General features: G+C 42.8%; 1 protein-coding gene across 3 annotated transcripts in view; it reads right to left on the bottom strand.

Moving 5' to 3' along the window:
* The window catches only part of LOC140191648 (protein AF-10-like), a 290,386-nt gene that overhangs the window by 6,338 nt on the left and 264,498 nt on the right, over window positions 1-19,550 (bottom strand). For 2 of the 3 annotated variants that reach the window (XM_072249244.1, XM_072249245.1), the window contains 2 exons: window positions 11,452-11,560; window positions 5,100-5,303 (listed from right to left, as the gene is read on the bottom strand). In XM_072249244.1, the coding sequence (XP_072105345.1) occupies window positions 5,100-5,303; window positions 11,452-11,560 (313 nt within the window). The remainder of the gene's footprint in view (window positions 1-5,099; window positions 5,304-11,451; window positions 11,561-19,550) is intronic. The other variant, XM_072249246.1, reaches the window with a different exon arrangement.

Genomic DNA, 19,550 nt, shown 5'->3' with positions numbered 1-19,550 from the left:
AGTACAGTTGACGTTTCGGGCCAAGACCCTGCTGAGTTTCTCCAGTATTTTGTGTGTGTTGCCTTAATGCAGCACAGATACAGTGCCTGTGGTCCAATGGTTCTGTGCCGACCATGGTGCCTGCACAGATTTTGACCCTGTGATTATCGGCATAATAAAAACTATATCAGCCATGTGAATAATAGGCTAGCAATTTATGGACAAAATTTAACCAATGTTAAAGATTTTGCACTTAGTTTAAAATAAATCTCATGTGTGGTACATTTCTGCCTGTCAATCATTTTTCTTACTTTACACATTTTTGTGTCAACTTTAGAATTTATAATGTCAATTGTGGCTAATTGTATGGGTACATGGAAGCAGCACAGTCGTGTAATGCTATTGCAACACCAGTGTTTACTGATTGTGGTTCAATCGCCACCACTGCCTGTCAGAAATTTGTACATTCTCCCAGGACCGCATGGGTTTCCTCGGGTGCTTTAGTTTTCCCTCATATTCCAAAGAATTTTCGGGTTAGTGAGTTGTGGGCATACTATATTGGCACCAGAAGCTTGATGACACTTGTGGGCTACCATAAGCACATCCTCAGATTGGACTGCGCTGGTCATTGATGAAAATGATGTATTTCACTATGTGTTTTGATGTACCTGTGACAAATAAAGCTAATCTTTAAGGGGGGGGGGGAGAGAAAACAGACCAGCTAGTCTGACATCAGTAGTAAGGAAAACAACTATATCAGTCATTAAGTGGTATCGGGGAAGTCAGAAAATGACAATAGGAATGAATACTATTAATGTGGATTTATGAAAAGAAGATCACATTTGACAAGTCTGTTAGAAATTTCCAATATGTAATTCAGGGGCTAGTAGTGAATGTGGTACATTCAGAAGACCTTTGAGAAAGCTGGCTTGGAATTGAGGATTCATTAACAGAGGATAAGAATACATGGTTTATTCCCATGCAGGTAGGCTATAACCTGCAGGACTCACAGGAATTGATGTTGGGGTCCTGGAGGTAATGCTTTAGATTAGGGGATGAAGTGTAATAATTTCATATTTCCTGATTATTGAAAGGCCCAGATAAAGTGGTTGTGGAGAGGATGTTTCCAATAGGCCTAATCTAGGACCAGATGGCACAGCATCAAAATACATTAACACCTTCAGCACCAGCACTCTCTCACGTGTGGATCTTCTCAGTGCGGTTCTTGAACCAATTACAAGTGTCCCCCGCTTTTTGAACGTTTGCTTTACAAAACCTCGCTGTTACGAAAGACCTACATTAGTTACCTGTTTTTGCTAACAGAAGGTGTTTACACTGTTACTGAAAAAGGCAGCGCGCAAAAAAAGGCAGCATGCGATAAAAGGCAGCGCACGCCCTGAGCAGCCAAGCTCCTCCCCCGGAACTGCATTCTAGCTGGCATTGCTTTAACACGTGCCTATGAGCAGCCGTTAGCAAGATGAGTTCTAAGGTATCGGAAAAGCCTGAAAGAGCTTGTAAGGGTGTTACACTTAGCGTAAAACCAGACATAATTAAGTGTTTTGATCGTGGTGAACGAAGTAAGGACAAAGTGAGTTTGGCTTGTGGAAGTTGACGAAGATGATGATGTAGAAGAGGTTTTGGCATCCCATGACCAAGAACTGATAGATGAAGAGCTGATGCAATTGGAAGAGGAAAGGATAACAATCGAAACCAAATGCAGTAGCGAATGGACTGAAAGTGAAGTCGTCCAGGAACTGAGCGTGAAGCAACTGCGTGAGATTTTCGCTGCAATTGACAACAATGATTGCAGAAAAGTGCGACTTTAATTTTGAAAGGATACGTCAGTTTAGGGCATATTTGCAAGATGGTTTAAGTGCTTACAAAGAACTGTATGATAGAAAAATGCGCGAGGCTAAGCAGTCAAGCATACTGTCATTTTTCAAGCCTTCCACATCAGCCACAGCAGACGACGAACCTCGACCTTCGACATCAAGGCAGGCAGACATAGAAGAAGATGACCTGCCTGCCCTGATGGAAACAGACGACGATGGGATGACACCCCAGTGTCTCACCACCCCAACCCCCGGGCCGCAGACCGATACATTGCCGCGGAGAATGCAGTGGTAGCCGGGATGCACCCAGCACATCTTTAAGAAGAAAAGCCGAAATAAACAAGCTAATTAATTAGGTGCCGCCCGGCATGTTAATGTCAGCCCAGATCAGAGGCGATTGCCGATTGCGTCGCCTCTGAGCTGGGCCGACATTTACGTGCTGGGCGGCACCTAATTAATTAGCTTGTTTATTTCGGCTTTTTTCTTAAAGATGTGCTGGGTGTGTCATGGTTACTGTTGCATGCTTCGCGGATTGGTATCAGTCGGAGGCCTGGAGGTTGGGGACCACTGTACCACCCCAACCTCCGATGACTCAGCCTAACACACCATCATCAGTGTGCTCGGCGCTGTCCCAATTCCGGTTAAGTGATACTACACTGTACATACATTATTTCTACTTTATATAGGCTATGTATTTTTATGCGTTATTTGATATGATTTGGCAGCTTCATAGCTTAAAGGTTACTGGAGAGCGTTTGCGCCGTGTTTCTGCCGAGAGTACTTGCGCGAGATTTTCGCTACGGAGAACAGTGCGGCAATGATCGTAGGAAAGTATTTCTACTTTATATAGGCTGTGTATTTATCATATCATTCCTGCTTTTACTATATGTTACTATTATTTTAGGTGTTATGTGTTATTTGGCATGATTTGGTAGGTTATTTTTTGGGTCTGCAAACACTCACAAATTTTTCTCATATAAAAAAGTTGGTAATTGCTTCTTTGCTTTACGACATTCCGGCTTACGAACCGTTTCATAGGAACGCTCTACCTTCGGATGGCAGGGGAAACCTGTATTATTGTAATTCACTCATTCACGGGACGTACACATTACTGGTTGGTTCAACTTTTAACGTCTATCCCTAAGACTAGGACCAGATGGCACAGCCTCAGAATAGAAGGATTTCTTTTTAGAACAGAAATGAAGAGGAACTTCTTCAGCCAGAGGTGGTGAAACTGTGGAGTTCATTGCCATTGACAGCAGTGGAGGCCAAGACATTGGTTCTTGATTAGTAAGGGCATCAAAGGTTATGAGGAGTAGGCAGGAGACTGGGGTTGAGAGGAATAATAAATCAGCCAGGATCGAATGGCAGGGCGGTCTTGATGAGCTGAATGGGATAATTTTGCATCTTTGTCTTATGGTCTTATGATACAAATAGGGTGGCTGTGGAAAGAATGCAAAGATGTTGAGGGGGATAATTAATGAAGTAAAAGGGCCAAAACACTGCAAATGCAGGATATTTTGAATGCCCACAGGAAAATCTATTTATTTATTTATTGAGATACAGTGCGGAATAGGCTTTTCTAGCCCTTTGAGCCAGACTGCCCAGCAATCCCTGATTTAACCCTAGTCTAATCACAGGACAACTTACAATGACCAATTGATCTACCAACCGGTACGTCTTTGGACTGTGGGAGGAAACCGGAGCACCCTGAGGAAACCCATGCTGTCAAGGGGAGAGCATACAAACTCCTTACAGACAGCAAGAAAGCATTATACTAACCACTACACTACCGTGCCGCTCCAAATATGAACCTCAGGGTTGTATATGGTGACATATATGTACTTTGATAATACATTTACCTTGAACTTTGATAGAAATTGGGAAAACAAGGTTCAGCAAACAAACAAGAAGACAAGTGTATTTTCACCTTTAATGCAAAAGAATATGAGTGCAAGAATAAAGATGGCTCAGTCTGATTATAAAACTGCACATTGAGACCAGACAGCACATGAAAAACCATAAACACAAGAGATTCTGCAGATGCTGTAAATCCACACCAACACCCACAAAGTGCTCAAGGAACTCAGCAGGTCAGGCAGCATCTATGGAGAAGAATAAACAGCTGAGACCCTTCATCAGAACTAGAAAGGAAGGGGGCAGAAGCCTGGAATAAGAAGGTGGGAGGAGGGGAGTGGAAGGAGTACAAGCTGGCAGGTGATAGGTGAGACCAGGAAGAGGTAAAGGACTGAAAGAAGGAATCTGATAGGACAGGAGAGTGGGCCACGGGAGAAAAGGAAGGAGAAGGGGCACCAGAGGGAGGTGATCGGCAGGTGAGGAGAAGGAACCAGAATGGGGGGAAAAAAAAGAGTGGGGGGAGAAGGGGAAAGGAGAAGAGATCACCAGAAGTTAGAAACATTGACATCAATGTTCTACATAAGAGTTGTAGAGTCAAACAGCACAGGTTCATACATGCTATTGATGGAAAATCATGTGCAAGTCTTTCTCCTTCTCTAAGGAAGAATCTACATCCCACTGAGGAAGGGCAACCAGCATTCACCAGGTTCATTCTTGAAACAGAGTGACAGCCTAGTATGGAGAGGTTAACAGATTGGTCCTATACCTGACAAAGTTTACAAGAAAGTCATGTTATCTCAATAAAAAAATAGAGAATTCTTACAGAACTTCATAGGATACTTGAACTGATAATGCAGGGGAACATGGTGTCAAAATACTGCACCAGATTTGCAGGACTGAAATGTGAAGAAAAATGAGATGTGAGAGAGAGAGAGTGAGAGAGGGGAGGGGGAGGGGGAGAGAGCGAGAGAGAGAGAGACAGACAGACAGACACACACACACACACACACACACACACACACACACACACACAGGACAAAGATGGAGAAACAGTGGGATACGACAAGATGCATTCGATATGCCATCACTTCAGGCATAGTGCTTGGGAAAAAGTTAAGTCACAATCTTAATTTTTAACTTAAGTCACAAGGCAGCATGGTAGCTTAGTGATTATGTACTAATTAGGATTAGTACATTGTAGGCACGCTATGTTGGCGCTGGAAACATGGTGACACTTCCAGGCTACCCTGAGCACATACTCGGACTGTGTTGGTTGCTGACACAAGCAATGCATTCCACTGTATTTTCGCCGTACGTATGACAAATAAATCTATTCTTTAACCAGTGGCTGAATGAGGGTTACATGGTGTCCTGATGCCTCTACTTCCTCATTGCTTGTTTGCAAGGTAAGTGCGGAAGTCTGAAGCCTACCTGAGCTTTCTGTGCGCTGTTGTCGGTGTGAAGGGAAATGAAAGAGTCTGGGTCCGAGTGGACAGGTAGGGATGGTGATGCTTGAGCCAGGTTATTGACGGGGAGTTGTGATGCTCCGGACATCTGCAGCCGCTGGAGGTCCCGCTGCCTCTGCTGCTGCTGTTGTTGTTGTTGCATCATCTGATACACCAAGGCTTGTTGGTCCTGGCTCAGAGAACAAGATTACAATGTCAATGCCATAAAGTCACTTCCAAAGCGCCGAGGTCTGAGCAACACCAGCCCATCTCCTAGTGTTTTCTTAGTCCCTATCTCAGTCTACCTGCTGTTGAGGACCTCATCTACGTTGGACCGCTCACCCCATTCACCACTCTCTGCTATCCCCACATCCAATTCACATCCCCTTTCACTCCTGACCTGCACAGACTATTTGTCCTGCACCTCCAATTTAAACATCATAATTACACCTCATTAATGCAAGTACCTAATCAGCCAATCATGTGGCAACAACTCTATGCATAAAAGCATGCAGACATGGTCAAGAGACTCAATTGTTATTCAGACCAAACATCAGAATGGGGAAAAATGTGATCTAAGTGATTGACTGTTAGTCAGGGTGGTTTGAGTATCTCAGAAACTGGAGATCTCCCAGGATTTTCATGCACAACAGTCTCTAGAGTTTATAGAGAATGGTACAAAAAAAAAATCCAGTGAGTGGCAGTTCTGTTGATGAAAATGCCTTGTTAATGACAGAGGTCAGAGGAGAATGGCCAGACTGGATCAAGCTGACAGGAAGGTGACAGTAACTCAGATAACCACATGTTGTAACAGTGATGTGCAGAAGAGCATCTCTGAACGTACAACATGTCAAGCCTTGAAGTGGATGGGTTACAGCAGCAGAAGACCACGAACACACACTCAAAGTTCAAAAGCTTTGAGGTACAAAAGGTACTTAATAAAGTGGCCACTGAGTGTACATCTTCATGGGCTGACCCCTCCTTCTCCAACCTTCTCCTGCTTTACTTATCTACTCTGATGCCATTCACCCATCAGGTCAAATGATAGCTCCCAGCAGAATACTCCTGTCAGTGCCAATTCCCCTCTAGTTTTTCCCTGTAGAGTCATATAGCACTACAACACAAAAACAGGTCATTCAGCCCATCTATTCATGATGAACTATTATTATGCCCAGTCCCACTGACCTACACCTGGACCAAAGCCCTCCATATCTCTCCCGTAGCCCTACAATGTATTCCCTCTGATTTGACACCCCCCCCCCCCCTCAATTCTTTCTACCACTTAGTGATGTTCAGGGCATTGTACAGGAGCCAACTAACCAGTCCATCTTTGAGATGTGGAGGAACCTGGAACATCCCTGTGGTCATGTAAAGAACATACAAACTCCATGCCAGCAGGACCTATTGTTGGGACTGAACGTGGGTTCTGGGAACTGTATGCGTCCCATCCCCTTCCTACCTTTGATTCCCATCTGTTTAACTGTTGTGTAGTTCCATGTCAGAACTTTTCCCTCATGGTAGCATATAACTGAACGTAACATTTTAACAACACCAGCTGTAAGATCTGTCAATTCCCACTGATGTCTGTAAGAAGTTTGTATGTTCTCCCTCTGAATGCATGGGTTTCCTCTGAGTGCTCCGGTTTCCTCCCACATCCTAAGATGTACAGATCAGTGTTATTAAGTTGTGGGCACGCTATGTCGGTGCCAGAAACATGGCGACACTTATAGGCTGCCCAAACAATCCTAACTGAATTGATTTGATGCAAATGACACAAAACAAACGTATGTTTTGATGTACATGTAACAAATAGGTAATCTTTAGATCTTTAATCCCTTAATTCTTTCAGAACAGTACTTAAAATATTGATTTATCTAACTTTTGGTAATTTCCCCCCCCCCATCTTTCTCTCTTTTTCTATTCCCCATTTGGTCTCTCCTCTTACCCCTTCTCTTTTTCTCACCTGCTTATCAACTCCTTCTGGTGCCCCGTCTCCTCCTCTTTCTCCCATAGTCTGCTCTCCTCTCCTATTATCTCCCAGCTTCTCACTTCATCCCTCCTCCCCCACCTATACATCTTCCCCCTCACCTGGCTTCACCTATCACCTCCCAGCTGGCACTCCTTCTCCGCCCCCCACCTTCTTATTCTGGCTTCTTCCCCTTTCCTTTCCAGTCCTGATGAAGGGCCTCGACCCAAAACATCGACTGTTATTCCTTTCCATAGATGCTGCCCCACCTCTTTGGTCAAGTTGCCAAAGGTCCTTCACTGATATCTCAGTCCTCAATTCAGTGAACATATTGCAACTTTGTTCTACCGCTTTAAAACAACAAATTTCACAACATATAAGATAGTGATAATAAACCTAATTCTGATTCTTAAGGTTTAGAACAGAGATGAGCAAAAATTTCTTCAGCCACAGGGTGTTGAATCTGTGGAATTCATTGCCATAGATGACTGTGGAGACTGTCACTGGGTATATTTAAAGTGGAGGTTGATAGCTTCTTGATTAGTAAGGTCATAAAAGGTTACAGGGAGAAGGCAGGAGAATGGATTGAGAGGGATCATACATCAGCCAGGAGGGAATGGGCTGAATGACCTAATTCTACTCCAATGTCTAATGGTCTAATGAATGAAAACTGTGTTCTCTTTCCAACCATATTGCATGGTTAAATTCAGAATGAAGTTTTCCGAATAAAATAAATCGTGAATAAAACTTTAGCTGCCCCGACTCCACTAAACCATTCCACATCCCCCCACCATTGTGTATTTAATATTTCAGTGATACTTGAGTAATTTTGTAAATAAGTTGTTGATTAAGCATTCTTTATTTGTTTTAATAATTCATTCCATGTCATCACGCTACCATTCAATACGTGCACCCCTTGTTTAAAATAAACTCAATGTTACACTCACATTTCATGTAGAGACAGTCAAGTTTAAAAAAAACAATGCAGCACATGTTCTTCGGAAGGAAAGACACAATCGAGTTTAAAAATAACAGTAAACAGAAGAAGTCACATTTTCATAAAGAGTGAGTACTGGGTGATAATAATCATAAGAAAACAGCAGAAATTGCTAGCTACATTGTAAATATTGATGTGTTTGATTACACAATAGATAACTGGATTTTATATACTGAATGGATTGAACAATATTTTGAAGCAAATGAAATAGCCAATGAGGAACAAGTGCCAATTTTGCTCAGTGTATTTGGTTTAAAGGCATACAGTTTGCTTTGAAATTTGACTGTTCTAACCAAACCAGCAGAAATACGCCTTGCTAATATTGTCAAAGTAATGCAAGAACATTTAGAACCACAGTCAACGTTGATTGCAGAGCGTCTTAGGTTTCATAAGCAGAATAAAAAGAAAGGGGAGTCCGTTTCAGCATTCATGGCTGAACTGAAGTGATTGTCTGAGCATTGTCAGTTCGGTAATGGGCTTAATGATGCACTGAGAAATTATTTAGTTCGTGGAATCTTACGAGAAAGCATTCAAAAATGGCTCCGAACTGAAGCACAGCTCAAATTTAAAAGAACAGTTGAAATCACTGTTTCAATGGAAACTACAGACAGAGGCACAATTGAGTTGCAATTAGGAATGAAAGTGAGCTTGAACAAAATTGCAATGTCTAAACAGAAACCAGCCTGGCCACTCAAATTGTGTTACCATTGTACCAGGGGCTCACATACACCAAACAAATGCAGGTTTAAAGGTGAAACTTGCAGGAAATGCAACAAAGTAGATCACATACAAACAGCATATCGAGCGGACAAAAATATAGAGTGCTCAGGGAAGAGAAATAGCTAAAAGGTCAAGTTGCAGTTTCAAAAAGAGCACTAATCTGCATGCTGTTGACGAAAAACCTGATAATGATGGCAGTGACACAGGAGTGGGTAGCCTTGAGATTTAGCGAGTGAACATCAATAACAGACAAGCAATATGGCTTATGCCAGAAGTGAACGGCAAAAATAGCTAAAATGGAATTGAAAACTGTCTCAGCTGCTTGTTGAACAAAATGAATTTGAACGGCATTTCAAAGATACTAAACTGAAGCCTGAAGATATCCAACTCAGAACTTATACTGGAGAAAAGATAGCTCATATGGGAATGATATTTGTGACAGTGAAATACAACACCCAAAAAACCACATTGAGCTTGTATGTGGTAAAAACAGGAGGACCAGCATTGTGTGGTCATGATTGGCTGAGACAACAACAACTTGATTGGGGATCCACCCACCATTTGCATGCCACTCACCTGCAATGAAGCCAACTGAAAGTGAATTAAGAAAGGTACTGGAAGATGCCACAACTGTCACCATGACCCATTCCCCAACAGAAGACAAACAGGTGTTGGTGCCAACCTCTCTGCCTCTGGTTGGAAAGCATATTGGGCCAAGGAAGGATCATGCTGCCCAGAGGAATCATGAAAGTGACGAAAGCAGTGATCCCACTACAATAGTTTTTGTAGGCAACTTATCTGAGAAAGCTTCCAATATGTTAATCAGGCAGTTACTTACGAAACATGGCTTGGTTTTAAGCTGGAAGAGAGCTCAAGGAGCTTCAGGAAAATTGCAAGCATTCAGCTTTTGTGAGTATAAAGAACCAGAATCTACTCCGCTTGCATTAAGGTTACTGGATAAACTTCAAGTGGAAGACAAAATGCTGCTTGTAAAAGTAGATGCAAAGACCAAAGCCCAGCTGAATGAATGGAACGCAAAAAAGAAAGAAGTCAATGGAGATACAAAAACAGAGGATTCGTCAGATGATGTTGTGAATGTGGAAACTAAGAGGAGAGATCAGATCTTAAAGGGAACAATAGAAGGATTAATAAGAGAATACTCCAGTGCAGTGAATGGAATGCACCTTCTCAACATCAAGATGCACAAACTAGAAGGAGGAGGAAAAAGAAGAAGAAAGGTGGCTGCCAGTGTCAGAACCACTTCCTGCTGTCTCAGAGTCAACTCCCACAACCGCCATGGAGGAGGCCCCAGAACCTCAGATTGTCTTCAAGGCCACAAGTCACACCTGCCAAGCAGAGTGATCCCACTTGTCAGGAAAAACGTTATTCCACAAAAGTAAGAAATTCTCCACAGCAGATCTTTAGGCCCGAATAGGACAATTTAAAATATACTATGCAATGGATGTCTGTACATTAGTTGTATTATATAGTATACTGTGTGTGTAGTTGAAATGCATCTATATTGAGTTGGAGTTTATAGTTAAGCAGGGAGGACTGTTGTGTATTTAATATTTCAGTAATCTTGTTTATATATTGGTTGATTAAGCATTCTTCATTAAATAATTCATTGCGGGTTGTATGTATAAATACATAAATCACATTACCATGTGATACGTGCACGCCTCGTTTAAAGTAAACTCGAAGTTAGACCCACATTTTGGACTACCATGTCTTCCTTTGAATTAGTTTAACGTTTTGAAGTTACTAAACATAACACCCACCACTCATTCTGAAACCCCAGCCTCGACTGCGCCACAGTCCATCATTCAGGCATCCTGTGGTCTAGCTTGAGTGGGATTTAGACCATAAGATTTATAGGAGCAGCATTACACCAGTCAGACTGTTGAGACTGCTCCACCATTCCATCATGGCTGATTTATTATCCCTCTCGACCTTATTCTCCTGCTTCCTCCCCATAATCTTTAATGCCCTGACTAATCAAGAACCTCTCAATATCCTCATTGACTTGACCTCCACAGACATTCGTGGCAATGATTCCACAGATTCACCACCCGCTGGCTAAAGAAATTTCTTCTCATCTCTGTTCTAAAGAGGCGTCCCTTTATTCTGAAGCTGTAACCTCCGATCCTAGACTCTCCCACCACAGGAAACATCCTCTCCATATCCACTCTCTCTAGACCTTTCAGTATTCAATAGGTTGCAATGAGATTTTGCAACCCCCTCCCATTCTTCTAATCAGTGAGTACAGGCCCAGAGCCATCAAACACTCCTCATACGTTAACCCTTTAATTCCCAGAATCATTCTCGTGGAACTTCTCTGGACCCTCTCCAATGTCAGCACATCCTTTCTTAGGTAAGGGGCATAAAATTGCTCACAGTACTCCGTGTGGTCTGACCATTCCCTTTTTAAACCTCAGCATTACATCTTGCTTTTATATTCTAGGCCTCTCGAAATGAATACTAATATTGCATTTGCCTCTTTCACCACTGACTCAACTTGCAAGTTAACCGTTAGGAAATCCTGAATGAAGACTCCCAAGTCCCTTTGCACCTCTGATTTCTGAAATTTCTTCCCATTTAGAAAACAGTCCATGCATTCCTTGAAACCATGATGGAGAAATCAGCAAACCTTACCGGAGTCAACTGCTGGGAGGTTAGCAGCTGCTGTAGCTGCTGCTGCTGCTGGTGCTGGTACAGGAACTGTCTTTGCTGGTCAGGTATCTGGCCCAATCCGGAGACACTGCTGTACAAGGGCAGAAAAGACAAGGCTGAGTCATTTGGAGAGAAGCAACTGTTTATATAAAGATGCACTTCCACCCTGGGAGAGGGTCAGAGAGCATTCCTCAAAAGCCGGGGCATGGAGAAGGGGTAAGAGGAGTGAAAACACCTGGAGACTGAGAGGGGTTAGCACAGACATGGTACTACGAGGAGAGTGAGAAAGAAACAGTTTTTGCAGAGAGAGGCAGACAGAAAGAAAGAGAGAGATAGGGAGAGGGAGAGAAATGAATGAGTTCCCCTATACTTATTTTATACAAGACTGCCTGTCTGTCCTTGGCTGCAGCCATGTTAGTAACCTTGTTTATGTATGAGGGGTGCAGTGCTGGACTGGGCATGTTTCCCGGATCAGTATGCTAAGTATGCATATCAGTCTAATAACAGGATGAGGGTGTTGCCACAACACCCAGTGTGAGGACCTGAAACTCCAACCCAGTCTATAATCTGCCTGTAGCTTTTCCCACTGGTTTGGCCCGCTAACTTCAGAGAGAACAACTCTCAACCCCCTCACCTGTCCTAAACCTCTTACCCCACCACCATTTCTCTCCTATAAGCACCAGTACAAACATAGACTAACTCCTGGATCTCCCTGGCCAACAGCACTGTGTACCTCCACCTGAAGGACAGCCGTGGTTCAAGTCGGCAACTTCCTAAGGGCTGGGCAGTAGATGCTGTGCTAGCCCTTGACACCCACCTTCCAGAAAGAATAAAATGCCCAAGACTAAAATAAGTGGAATAATTAAATATTAATAAAGGAAGCTTGCATGATCAAATAATCCAGGGTGCCACTCCAATGCAGCACCAAGAGAGTGTCATAGAGTCATACAGCACTACAGCACAGAAACAGGCCTTTTAGTCCATCTAGTCCAGACCATAGCCCCCCATACCTCTCTCATCCATGTACCTATCTAAATTTCTCTTACATGTTGCATGAAACCCACATCCACACTTCTGCTGGCAGATCATTCTAATCAGACCAGCCTCTGAGTGAAGAGGCTTCTGCTCAGGTTCCCCTTAAATATTTCACCTTTCACCATAATCTCTAGCTCTGGTCTCACTCAATCCGAGGGGAAGAAAGGCCCTAAAAAAATTTATATACTTCTATCAAATCTCCCCTCACTCTCCTACATTCCAGGGAATAAAATCTGAACCTATTCAACCTTTCCCTATAACTCAGGTCCTCAACTCTTGGCAATATCTTTGTACATTTTCTCTCTACTCTTTCAAGTTTATTGATATCTTTCCTGTAGGTAATGACCAGAACTGCACACAATACTCCAAATTAGACTTCAACAACATCTAATACAGCTTCAACATAACATTCCAATTCCTGTACTCAAAGCCCTGATTTATGAAGGGCAATGTGCCAAAAGCTCTCCTTACAACCCTATCTATTTTTCGAGTTGGCTCTTCCAAGGAATTATGGACCTGTATTCCCAGATCCCTTTGTTCTACCGTACTCCTCAGTGCTCCACGTTCACTGTGTAAGTCCTACCCTGGGTTGTCTCCCCAAAGTGCATCACCTCACGGTTCTTTGCATTAATTTTTATTTTTAGAGATACAGCATGGAATATGCCCTTCTGGCCTTTGAGCCGTGCTGCCCAGCAACACCCCCCGCCCCCGTGCCAACAACCCAGATTTAACCCTAACCCAATCACAGAACAATTGACTATATTGACTATCCAGTACACTTTTGGACTGTGAGACTGTGGACTGTGGGAGGAAACTGGAGCAACCATGGAAAATTCCATCTCCTGAAAAGCTGGGGGTGGCAAGGTTTGGTTGAGACAATGCCCTCTGAGCTCAATGTTAAATGTTCTTCACAGCACACGGGTCAACATTACTCCCTTTACCAACATCACCACTTTACACTACCTGGGCATACTCACTTATTTGTGTGTGCAAACTTGTTGCTGTGTTTCTATGTAAAACATTAATTACACTTCAATAGATTTAAAATGCTTTAGGATATCCTGAGATTGCTAAAAATGCTGTAAAATTTTGCCAAATCTTTTATTCAGGTGGCTATTCAATAGGGTTCCTTAATAATTTAGTCACTTTCTGTATTAACCAATGTAAGTAATGCTTCAAAGAGCGAACTTAGCCTTTTGAGAAACTATATTATTTATCAGATACATTCTAAGTAACAACTTTGGATGAACAGTATGTTGTGACTCTACAGCTTAACACACTAACCTTTCTTGTACAACAATCTTTCACGTAATAGTGTTCATGAGCAAAGAAATCTTGGGGTCCGAGTTCTTAGCTCCCTGAAGGCAGCTACACAGGCTGATAGGGTGGTTAAGAAGGCATATGGCGTGCTTGCCTTTATTAGTCAAGGTACTGAGTTCAAAAGCCAGGAAATTATGTTGCAGCTTTATAAAACTCATTTTAGGCCACATCTGGAGTATTGCATCTAGTCACGTCTGTTCACCCCATTACAGGAAGAATGTCAAGGCTTTGGAGAGGGCAGGATTAGAGGGCATGGGCTATAATGATAGGTTGGACAAGCTTGGGTTGTTTTCTGTAGAGCGGCGGGGGCTGAGGGGAGATCTGATAAAATGTTTATAAGATTATGAGATGCACAGATAGAGTAGACAAACAATAATTTTTTTCCGAGGGTTGAAGTGTCCAGAAGATATGTATTTAAGGTGGGAGGGGGTAATTTCAAAGGAGATGTGAGGGTTTTTTTTAACATAGAGAGCGGTGGGTGCCTGGAATGTGTTGCCTGGTGTGGTGTTAGAGGCAGAAACATTAGAGGCTTTTAAGAGGCATTTAGATAGGCACAGGAATGTGAGGAAAATGGAAGGATATGGACATTGTGTAGGCAGGAGAGATTAGTTTAGCTAGCAATTTGATTACTAATTTAATATGTTTGTAGAACATTATGGGCCAAAGGGCCTGTTCCTGTGCTGCACTAATCTATGTTCTATGTATAACTATCATTAATGCAGTGAAATATCACATCAACTTTAGTAAACCCAATTTGAGATCAAACACTAAGGGAATATTCGAACATGTGGTCTATGAGTTCGGTCGGAGATATTAGTTTTAAGGGGCATATAAGGGACAGGGAGGCTGCCGGGAGAACATTAGGGAGGATATATCAGATCTTAGATGGCAGACATGGTACTGGAGTGGTTAGTGCAATACTTTACATCATAGGTGATCGGGGGTTCAATTCCTGCTGCCGTCTGTAAGGAGTTTTATACGTTTTCCCCATTTTTCTCCGGGTGTTCCGGATTCCTCCCATATTCCGAAGGCGCATTAGGGTTACTAAGTTGTAGACATGCTTTGTTGGCGCCGGAAGCATGGCCACACTTGCAGTTGCCCTCGGAACATCTTCAGACTGTGTTGGTAGTTGATACAAATGATGCATTTCACTGTACATTTCAAGGAACATGTGACTTTAGATCATTAATTGATGCCACAATTTTAGCATTGGTGCTGTCTAAGAGACCAAAAGTTGAGAAGCACAGAGATTTCTGAGTATATTCTGGAACAGGTTACAGACTTCCTGGGTCACACAAGTGTCTTTATTAAATATGGACATCGGGATCTATCATAACCCAATGAAAAGGCAAGACTGGTGGAAAGAATGTAGGTCATCCCAGAGGCTCAATACGTCGTGAAGTAGAAGATTTTATAGATTAGCTTTATTTGTCACATATACATCCAACCATACAGTGAAATGTATTGTTTGTGTCAACGGCTAACACAGTCTGAGGATGTGCTGGGGACAACCCGCAAGTATTGCCATGCTTCCAGCGCCAACATAGTATGTCCAGAACTTACTTACCCTTACTAACCTGTACATCTTTGGAATGTGACAGGAAACCAGAGCACTCAGAGGAAATCCACTCGGTCACAGATAGAATATACAAACTCCTTACAGAGAGCGGCAGAAACTGAACTGTGATCACTGGCACTGTCAAGTGTATTGCTAGCCGCTATGCTACCGTGCTGGAAACAAACAAGTCAAACAAGCATTGAATTGCAGCTTGAAGCCAGGTGAGGGAGTGAGTTAGGGAACAAAAATGTACATCATACAGATTGATGGTTCTGTGGGAATTTGGAGGACGAGTCCATCCATTGCCATTAGGGGGAGCTCTGGTTGCAATAGCGCTCGCTGTGATCATCTGGTGGTGGACAGTGGCTACTGCAGCACCTTGACATAAGTACCTTCTCTCATTGGCTTGTTAGGTGCAAACTGGACACATCACATCCAAATACTCTGAATCTTGAAGTTCACAAAATGGAAACAAAAGATATTGTAGGTACTCTGATACTCTGATGTTGTCCTCAGGAGAGATACTATCTTATTTTTATTTACAGATACAGCATGGAACAACCCCTTTCAGCCCAACAAGCTGCAATGCCCAAGAACCCACCTGTGTAACACTAGACTAAGTACGGGACAATGTACAATGACTAATTAACCTACTAACCAGTATGTCTTTGGACTGTGGGAGGAAACCGAAGCATCTGGGGGAAACCTAAATGCTGACAAGGAGAATGTACAAACTCCTTGCAGAACTCTGAAATGCCCTGAGCTGTAATAAAGTTGCGCTAACTGCTACGCTACTGTGGCACCCTATGATCTTCTGGAGTTAAAACTCTTGAGTAAAAGTAAAAGATCCCAAGGAACACTGATGGAGTGAGGAAGATTGCTCTGTGAGCTAGAATAGAGTCAATGGACTGAGTGGACTCCCATCCACTGAGGAAACATGGAACCTGAAAAACACATTGTTTGTGCAGCCCAATTGTGTTAACAGGTGATGGAAGCTGGTTCAATAATAAATTACAGAAGGGAATTGGGTAAATTAATTCAGGAGAAAAAAATTACAAGGCTAAGAGAAACAGCAGGGATTGGAACTAATTGGATAGCACAAAGCAGACTGAGCACAGTGGGCAAAGTGGACCACTTTCTGGGCCATAAGATTCTCTGAGGTGTTATTTTCTTTATTACCAAACAAGAGCTGGCAGCCTGCTTCATGTGACAGTAAGAAGCAACATCTGAATCTCTCTCCACATTTCCAGACCATCTCACAGATTGTCAATTAGCTCAGGGTCCAGTTCCTCTTGTTCCTGCACTCTGGTTAAATAGCGCTTGAGTTCTAATTTAATTCTGAGCTTATAGATCCTCATTTGCATAACTCCACACCATACTGTTTGCCATGGGGCAGCAATTACTCACTGCTGATAGAAATTCAAATTAAAGCACCCAGAGCAATCATCAAACTCCAGAAAGACATATTAAACTTTGATTATTTCAGATGAATCATCAGGTTGGTTTGCTGATTAGAAATAAGGCACCTCTTTTTTGAATATTCAGGCTTCTCATGTAATCCTTATTACATTTTAAAAAATTGTACTTGTATATTGGAGATTTGATATGATGGCATGAATATCAATTTCTCCTTCTGGAAAACCAATTCCCTCACGGTCCAATCTCCTCTCCTACCAGATTCCTTCTTCTCCAGCCCTTGAACTATCCTACCCACCTAGCTTCACCTATCACCTTCCAGCTAGCCTCCTGCCCTAGCCCCCACCACCTTTTTTATTCTGGCATCTTCCTCCTTCCTTCTTAGGTTCATTTCTATAGACACTGCCTGACCTGCTGAGTTCCTCTGGCATTTTGTGTGTGTTGCTCTGGAGATTTAACAATTTCATACTCCCCAGTTCTATATTACTTTGTACATATGAGCGTATCTGAAACTCATCCTGACTCACAAGTCACAATTGAAGTGGCATGGTTAATAGTTTTATGTAGCATTATAAAAGAGAAGAGAACATTAGGGAGGAGAGATCAGATCTTCGATGGCTGGCATGATAGTGCAGCGTTTAGTGTAACGCTATTACAAGGCCAACAACCTGGGTTCAATTCCTGCTGCTGTCTGTAAGGAGTTTGTATGTTCTCCCTATGATCGCATGGGGTTCTTCTGAGTGCTCTGGTTTCCTCCCACATTCCAAATGAAGTAAGGCTTAATTGGTCACAATGGTGTAATTGAGTGGCACGGGCCATTGGTCAATTGCCGTGCTGTACCTCTAAATAAAAAGAAACACTCACTCGTCAGCTATTGCTCTCTGACTTACACAGGCTCCTAGTCCAGCAACAGGTTGGTTTCAACATTTATATTTAATTCACTTTGTGGACTTTGCCGCACCTGATCTTCATCACTTTCTACAACCTTCAGGGAGTGCTTCAGTTCCTGTCTCCTGAGTTCCCTTCATGGTCTCCATACCTTTCTGTATCTCACTCCTCAGCCTGAGCTCTCCTCACTTCCTTCAAGATGTTCTTGAAAACCCAGCTCTGTGACCAAGTGACTGCATACCTTCTCACACCTCTTCCACTGGCTCAGTGTCTGTCAAGGAGGAGACTACATAGCATCCACACCAGGGCCATCAGACTCAAAAGCAGTTACTTTTCCCAAGCAGTAAGGCTGATCAACTCCTCCTCTCACTAACCCACCCCTCCACACTCCCAACCACCTCATTTCCTATCAGAGCCACCTTATGTGCAGACACTCCTGTGTCTAGCGTCACTCTTGCAGCGGGTGGTGAGGGTAGCAGAGCGGGTTATTGGCACAACATTACCCTCCCTCAGAGACATTTATAATGGCAGACCTCAAAAGAAGGCTACTTGTATTTCAAAGGATCCCACTCATCCTGGACATCACCTGTTTTCCCCTCTACCTTCTGGGAAGAGATACAGAGCATTAAGGACGAAAACAAAGAGACTCCTTAACAGCTTCTACCAACAAGCAGTGAAATGTCTAACACCCCCTTCCCTTCTCCTGCCCCCCTCTAAGACGGCGGCAGCTAAATGCATCACACTTCCAGGAATGGCAGGTGTGCAATAGCCCTACCACCCCCCCCGCCCCCCCATCCATATATTATTAATTTTGGACTGCACTCCTGAGGTTTTAGAGTTTATTTTATGTATATATTGTTTGTCATGCTGCAAAACGTTGAGCTGCTAAACTGTGTTTCATTGTTCCACAACAATGACAATAAAGATATTCTATTCTAAGGACATACAATCAATGTATATAAGTACCTTAAGTATTTATATTTATTATTACTGTGTTCTTTTACCTTAGTGTGTTTTTTGTGCTGCATCAGATCCAGAGTAATCATTATTGAAACAATTTTGAATCGGAATCTGTTACCACTGTGAAATGCTATGTAATGTTTAACTGGTTTCATGGTGCTATATCAGTTAAAGGTTTTGTCTGTAAGCTGAACCAATGTACCAAAAGCATTAGTTTACCCACATTAACCACCCCTACCCCCACCACCACACGCACTTTGTATCTCTCTAATAGCTCAAGCACAGAGGACAATGTTGGCAGAAGCCATGCAAAATAGTCTCCAAACTGGTCAAGCAGTAGATGAAAGTGAATTGCCCATGAGAAGGAGAGGGAAGGAGATGAACTGAAGGATGAGGCAGGTTGAACAGGCAAGGTTTGCTGTTTGCTGAATGTTTGGTCATTATATTGTTCTTGATTCTCCTGGCCTGTCAGAGCAATGGAAACCACCAACCTACCTTACAAATCCAATAATGAACCCAAAACGCCCTTTAGGGAGGGAGACCTGCTGTTCCTCCCTGTTCTGTTTGATGTGTGACTCCAGACCTGCCAAGGTCGTCGATGTTATGCAATGATGGGGAATTTCTTTAGCTAGAGGGTGTACATCTGTGGAATTCATTGCCATGGACAACTGTGGAGGCCTATTCATTGGGTATATCTAAAGTGGTGGTTGATAGGTTCTTGATTAGTAAAAGTGTCAAAGGGTTATGGGGAAAAGGCAGGAGAATGGGGTTGACAAGGATAATAGATCAACTACGATGGAATGGTAGAGCAGACTTGATGGGCTGAACGATTTAATTCTGCTCTTATGTCTCATGGCATTATGGATTCAATAGCACAGTAGATATGTTATTGGATTGTTATCCA

The sequence above is a fragment of the Mobula birostris genome, chromosome X (genome assembly GCF_030028105.1).
Source record: "Mobula birostris isolate sMobBir1 chromosome X, sMobBir1.hap1, whole genome shotgun sequence".
Taxonomy (NCBI): Eukaryota; Metazoa; Chordata; class Chondrichthyes; order Myliobatiformes; family Myliobatidae; genus Mobula; species Mobula birostris.
The sequence above is the reverse complement of the archived record's forward strand: the minus strand, read 5'-3'. Positions and strand labels throughout refer to the sequence as shown.